A 7,371-nucleotide genomic window follows, 5' to 3' on the forward strand; every position below is an offset into this window, starting at 1 on the left:
ATTTGATTCTTCAGAATCCATTGAAATAGCTATGTCGCTAAACCATACTTTATTATGATACCTGTTTGTGGCACGCATTATGGCACCATTTTCCAGTATTACCGATCCGTATATGTTTATTCGGGTTTCACCAATAATTGTGAACTTATCAAGTAAATCTAGATATGAATTCAGACAACTTATAAATCTAGCAAAACCGGTCTGCATTTTATTGTCTACGGAATCTTTTTTTTCATTAAAAAATGTATTTGCATCTTGTAAAGAGAAATCAAAGAGTCTTGCAGAAAATTTACAAGTGCGAGGTGTTTTTGCCGGATTCACTGAATGTTGAGACATTCTAATAGATATTGCTTGACGTTTTATCGATTAATTTAATTTCCATCTTAAGTTATATAATAAATATATACAATAAATAAATTTCCAAATACTTACAGTTCGTAAAAGCTGAGGTTCGACATCTTTTTTATTGCTAATTCGGTAGGGTATTTTAACGAAATATTTGTGGAGACTTTCGTAAGTTTCTGTGGTATAGCCATTTATTGCGCCATAAGATCGTATTGAGTCAATAATGTGATAAACCCATGAATGCAATTTAGGCAACTTCAAATTGGAAGGAGAAACAAATTTAAAAGCCTTGACAAACATCCGCGCCCATCTATGTATTGCATCCTAAAATTTAAATGTTAATTTAATTTATTTAATTTAAATTTTCGATTTTACTAAAATTTTAATACATACATTAAATTTCTCCAAGTCACTTTCACTAAATTCTTCATATCTACTTAAAATATACATTTCATTCCAATATTTGTACAATTTCACAAGATCATCATTATTTACAAAATTATCTACTTCGTTATTATTTTCATCATATAAATTATCAATAACAAATATCATGACTTTCATCAAACTTCGATATTCATTAGCAGTTAATCTTGCAATTGACTGCAGTCCATTGGAAAAAATTTTAATGGCGGAAAAACGTGGAATTGCTGCTAGACGGCGATCTACTTCTTCAACTAATTTATTACTATTAACATGTTGCAATTTTAAGATATCGCACGTGAAGATAATTTGATAACGAAATAAACCCAAATCTAAATGATGCATTCTGTCAGGAACAGTAGCCAAGTAGATATTTATATTCCTTGATAATATAAATATTTATAATTAATATATATATATGTTATTATAATTATTTCTACTTTTGCATACTTACGGCAAATCCCAAAAAAAATTAGGTACAGATTCTATGCAAACAGATTTTTGTGTATCATTTTCAAAATATTTACGCATTTCATCATGAGTTCTTAGTATTACATCATTAACCGATAAGTTTATATTTGCAAGATTGTCCCTTTTAATTAAACAGGAGTGACATGGAAGGCTTGAATTGGAGGATTTATAAACTAAACAAAAACTTGCGGCTTCTGGCCAATCTGCAATAATAGTTGAAACTCTAGGATAAAACCAGGTATTTTCATTATTTATAAAAAGGTCTATACCATCTTTTAATAAAATAATTGGTTCTAGTAAATGATGTAAAGATTTATGAAAGGTATCACGAACCAGATCTTTATTTGCAGCTTCTAAAATTGGTAAATATCCCAAAAGTTGCTTTGCATCCTGTTTATTACGACACCATATTGGGATATTGCCTAATGAAATATATATTGGATGCAATTGACTTTTTCCTAATGTATCTGTAGTTGTTGCATCTGAATATAAAATAATTGATAATAATTTGGAACCAGTAGGTAAGGATTCTTGCGTAGTTTTCCACCATTTTCCAGTGTTTTGTTCACTGTAAATACTTTTTCTATTATACTATAAAATAATATAAATAAATTAAAATAAATATTATTTAAATTATTGAATTAACTAATATTTACTATTTACCTCATAGTTTTCGTAAGATAGCGCAAAATTTTGTGTTATGTCAGGAACAGTTAAGATATTTTTGATGCACTGTATTAAGTTTTGATAATAAAGAAAATAATCTTTATCCTTATGTTTTGTTATAAGAACTTTACTAAATTCTAAATTAGAAAACTTCATATTATTCATAAATGCTCGTCCCTGTTCAATATTTTTTGGTAATGGTGATTCTGTAAGATTTGAATGTTTATAAAAAAAACGTATTATTTCATTACCACCTTTATTGTTTATTTTATATTTCGTTACTAATAACATTAGATCTTTATAAGCATCATTAGGAAATTCTGTGCAAGTTTTGGTATTGAGATTTTTGGGTTCTTCAAAAATTTCAGGCTCTTCAGATGAATCTAATATATTTTCAAAGTTACTATCTTCAAGGCTCATCTCTGATATTGCACTTCCAATACTGTCAAATGACATATTTTGTACATTATTATCATCATCCACCTAAAATTATAAACCAAAATGAGTTAGTATAATTTGAGCTTTTTCTTTAAAAAGAATAATCTGGAATAACATAATTACCTCAACTTTATCATTTTCATATTCACTACTTAGATTACTTCTTGTATCCATTTCACTGCTATATTTTTCACTATCATTATTATCATCATCATCTTCTACTTCTACTTTTACATTTTTTAAGCATTTTTGGGCGTGTTGAGTATATGCAAAGCGTTGACTGAATATTCGCATACAAAGGGGGCATTTGAAACTCATGTTACTAAATTAACGCGTCAAATTTGATGAAAAGTATCAATTCGCTATTTAATTTATATGAGATTATGTGTGCTAATAAAATTATATTGCAAATTCATTGTAAAAATTTAATGAATTAATTGAATGGATTACAATTGATTGAGTTATTTGAATAGACACGACTACGCAAATTTACGCATTAATGAATGGAACTGGCTGTAAGAATCTGGTGGCTAATATCGCGGAATCATTCACAATTTTACGCATTATAGCAAAATTTAAAATATGCGAAACACTCAGCAATTTTGCTGTCGGGAACTTGCCGAGTTCGTGGGTTGGCAAATCTAAAAATAAATGTAACAAGTCTATGATGTACCATATAAATATTGTTTATTATTTTATTTACTATTTCAATTTGCCGGCAACCTGCCAAGTGAATCTGACAGCAAAAGTGCTGAGTGTTTCGCATATTTTGAATTTGCTGTAACGGGCTGTAAGAATTCAGATGGCTTATTCAATCGGCTAATCATCTGATAATTAGCCGCAAATTTATTGGCTTAACACGGCAAATCACTTTTACAATAATGGACGGATGATCAGCCACAAATTTATGCGATAATCAGGTTATAAGCGCTCAAGATCACTATCAATCTGATCAGCCAAATGAGTTCACTGGCTGCAACTTTTTTTTTCCATGCATAAAAGCCCCAACATGTGTAACATATTATTTTTTTATAAATTGGATTTGATTAATATTTCGATTGTACTATGTGCTTTTACGAGAGTTTTTTTTTAAAGTTCTCTTATGAAAGTGTTACAATATTTTTTCGTAATATCACGATGCAAAATTTTTGCATTAGTACATTCATTTTTCGTAATATTTCGCATTAGTTAATCCATTTTTCGCAATATTTCGCAAGTTTTTTTTCTTTTTTAGTATAGAATGGCGGAAATTACCTTATGACAGCTTGCCTCCTTTTTCTGAATTTCTGATTCATGTATTTCCCCCTTTTTCCTCATCCTTTTCGAATTTTCTAGTTCACCTTTTTCTCATATATTTCCTCTTTTTTCTCATATATTTCCTCCTTTTTCTCATATTTTCATTTCAAATTTATTATCATAATGGCTACAAAGCGTGGCGAGAAACGAAGAATTGACAATAATGAAAGATTTTCAAAACGTAGTACTGAGGGTAGCGAAGCTGAGAAGCGAGTGAGAATATCCGATGATAGTGTTGATGGTATATATGACATAATATGTATCATATTCTTTATAAAAGAAATTATATAATATATAGTTAAATTATATTTTATTGTTAAAGTTAATAAAAAAAACAATAGAAAAACTATTAAGAACCAATTCGCAGATAATTTCTAAGCTTGAAGTTCTTATCACCGGACAAAAAAATCTCGAAACCCGTCTCTCGAGCATAGAAAAAAAGCTCAATGATAATAACAAAAATAATAATAATACAATAGATCCGGAGTATGTAAAGGTAATAAAGATGAATATTATTTAATGTAAACCTGAAATGCTAACCTCGTTTGATTAGGAGCTCGTTAAGAAGGTGTCGAAAATTTTATTTGAAAATTTTGTTTATCCTTCGCAAGACGAGTACAAACTCGCTACCGAAAAATATTTAAAAGACAAAAATCCGGAATTTATGCGCCAGTTCAAAAAAATCAATGGATTATTTTTTTCGAAAAAAAAATTGCCCCGACTGTAAGTTAAAGCAATTATGAATTTTATTAAATTTCATACTAACATTTTTTTTTAATAGTTAGTACAACAACATAGAAGCATACGAGGGACGTTCACGTCTAGAGTTAAAGACGTTATGTATTCTGTTTTCGAAGCGACTGGGCATAAATTACCGTCTATTAACACTCAGGCTAGTCCGTCAAAGATTCAGGAATGGAAGAGTAAGGCGGAGGTGAAAAGATGTTACAATAACCTATTTAAAAAGGTTAAAGATGGGCAACCTATGACATATATGTCGCTGATAATTGATAAGTTGCGAAAAGAAAATAAAAATCCCTCAAAAACACAAATAGCGTATGCGATTAGCATATGTGAAACGTACTTAAATCCTAATAATCAAAACATTCAAATGAGCGAAAGTATAATAAAGTCGAAGATAATCAACAACTTAGTAAGTTTTTAATTTACAATTTGCAAAATGTGAATTATTTGAATTACAGTTTATTTATTTATTTATTGATTTTTAGCAAAAGTTGGAAAATAGGGATAAATTTACACATTCGGACGATGATTCTCATGATGGTAATGATGTAGACGATGGTGGTGATAGAGCAGCTGACGATAGAGCAGGTGCGGCTGATGATGGTGTGACTAACGATGGTAGGCCTAACGATGGTGCGGCTAACGATGATGCGGCCAACGATGGTGCGGCCAACGATGGTGCGGCCAATGATGGTGCGGCCAATGATGGCATAGCTGACGATGATATACTTTCTATTGACTCTTATAACACAGAGGAGGAAGGTCGGTATGTAAATAGTTTATTAGAGAATTATGGGTTGCATAAAAAATAAATATTATTTTTTATATATATCACACGTAATAGCATTTTTTTACCATAATTAATATAGTTTTAATAAATAAAATGGTTATTAATTCTTAACAACACGGGTGTGACATAAATAAATCGTGGCTGAAATTTGTGTTCAATTTGTGTTCAATTTGTGTTGATAATTCTGGTAAAAATTTGTTAATTTTGGCCAAATTTCGTTAAATTTGTTAAATTTGTGTTGAATTTGTGTTGATAATTTTTAATTTATCACGAGGGGATAATATTTAGTAATTGTGCATATACAATTTCTGTGATTTTTTAAAATGCGGATTTCCGTAATTTTACGATATCGTATTTTCTGGCCAATCAAATTAGGCTGATCCTTGCATGTGATTTAATCATTTAATCATTTAATCATGCACGTGTTTTTGTCTTATTTATTTTTGTTTCTTATTTCTTTATTCTTTTGTTCAATATTTTTAATTTTTTTGTCTCTTCTTTCTATTATTTCTTTAATTATATACAATATATTTACATATATTTCATAATTTATTGCTTTGCAGGTATAGAAATATTTGTTTATTAATACTAATTATTTTCATTTTTTTTTACCTCTTTGTTATTTTGTATCGTAATACTAACAATAATATCCATGTTTCCTTTATTCCTTTTTACTTGTACTTTAATACTAACGATACTAACAATACTAACAACATGTTTATTTTTTCCTTTCTCTTTATTTCTTTATTCTTTTGTTCAATTACTTTGCAGGTATAGAAATATTTATTTATTAATACTAATTATTTTAATATTAACGCATTTTTTTTTACTTCTTTGTTACTTTATGTCGTAATACTAACAATACTATCTACGTTTCCTTTATTTCTTTTTACTTGTACTTTAATACTAACGATAATATCCATGTTTCTTTTACTCCTTTTACTGTTTCTTTAACTCTTTTTACCTTAATACTAACAATAATAACAATATTTCTTTTATCTTTATATCTAATACTAACGTTACTATAGCTGTTTCTCTTCTTTTTACGTCTAATAATATTGTTACTCTACTCTTTCTTTTTTTACTTTTATGTATTCTGTATATATTAATAAATACTTGTAATTTTTTATGATTATATCTAATAAAACATACATTATATAAACTTATAGTACAGAAAATGAAGTATTATTTATCGAAATATTTTGAAATATTACGAAATATTAAGTTGTGTAAAATCACAGAATATTACGAATCGTCAAATTATGGAACATTACGCATCATAGAATTTCGAAATATTTTAAAAAGTTGCGAAGTATTACGCAGTAAAATTACGGAATATTACAAATCGTAAAATTACGAAGCCTTGCATACAGTAATATTTCGAAATATTTTAAAAAGTTACAAAATATTACACTTACGCAAACTTGCGGCGGGTCTGAAAACTTACAAAATATTATGTAAAATTACGAAATATTGCGAACCGCAAAATTACGGAATATTACAAATCGTAAAATTACGAAGCTTTGCATATCGTAATATTTCGAAATATTTTAAAAAGTTACAAAATATTACGCTTACGCAAACTTGCGGCGGGTCTGAAAGCTTACGAAATATTATGATGTGTAAACTTGCGCAACTTTTCGCACTATATAATTTCCTGATGTATTACAAATGTTTTCATACCTAATACTTTGAATTGTTAACCCTTGTAGATTTTGTCGGAATAAATTTAACACACGTGGGCTAAAGGTACCAAGAATTATGAGAAAATTTTTGAATTCTTTAGTATATTTCAAATTTCGTGTGGATATATTTTTTTCTTTTCAAATTACAGCTTGTAACATAACATTACAAAGACTCTCAAAAACTGGCTTTTTATCAAAAACACCTTGGATGCCTTTTTCTGCCAACTTTATCCAAACATCAGATGCTGTATTAGATTCATTATCTTGATCATTAACCAAATGGTGGCAAGGTCAGAATATTTCAGATAATTTTTTAGAGGATCATTTTCAAAATAATGTTTTGGAGTATGTTTCAGTTTTGAAACGGATGGTTTCACTATAGCAATTCGATTTTGTAAAATTTTATTGTATTTTAAACTAAGACATTGGTTACAAATATTTTGATTGGTATATCCCTCACACTCCATAGATCGAACACAATTACCTTTAATTGAATTAATAAAAATAATTAATCAA

General features: G+C 28.5%; 1 protein-coding gene across 1 annotated transcript; it reads left to right on the forward strand.

Annotated features, from left to right (window-relative positions):
• Positions 1-3,759: 3,759 nt before the first annotated feature.
• OCT59_028280 (uncharacterized protein) lies at positions 3,760-5,192 on the forward strand (the record flags this gene model as incomplete). The annotated part of the gene is made up of 4 exons (XM_066147187.1): positions 3,760-3,877; positions 3,978-4,132; positions 4,418-4,789; positions 4,866-5,192. The coding sequence occupies 4 exons, from the start codon at positions 3,760-3,762 to the stop codon at positions 5,190-5,192; spliced, it is 972 nt and encodes a 323-aa protein (XP_065993922.1).
• Positions 5,193-7,371: the final 2,179 nt, after the last annotated feature.

This window comes from Rhizophagus irregularis, chromosome 8 (assembly GCF_026210795.1).
Source record: "Rhizophagus irregularis chromosome 8, complete sequence".
NCBI lineage: Eukaryota > Fungi > Glomeromycota > Glomeromycetes > Glomerales > Glomeraceae > Rhizophagus > Rhizophagus irregularis.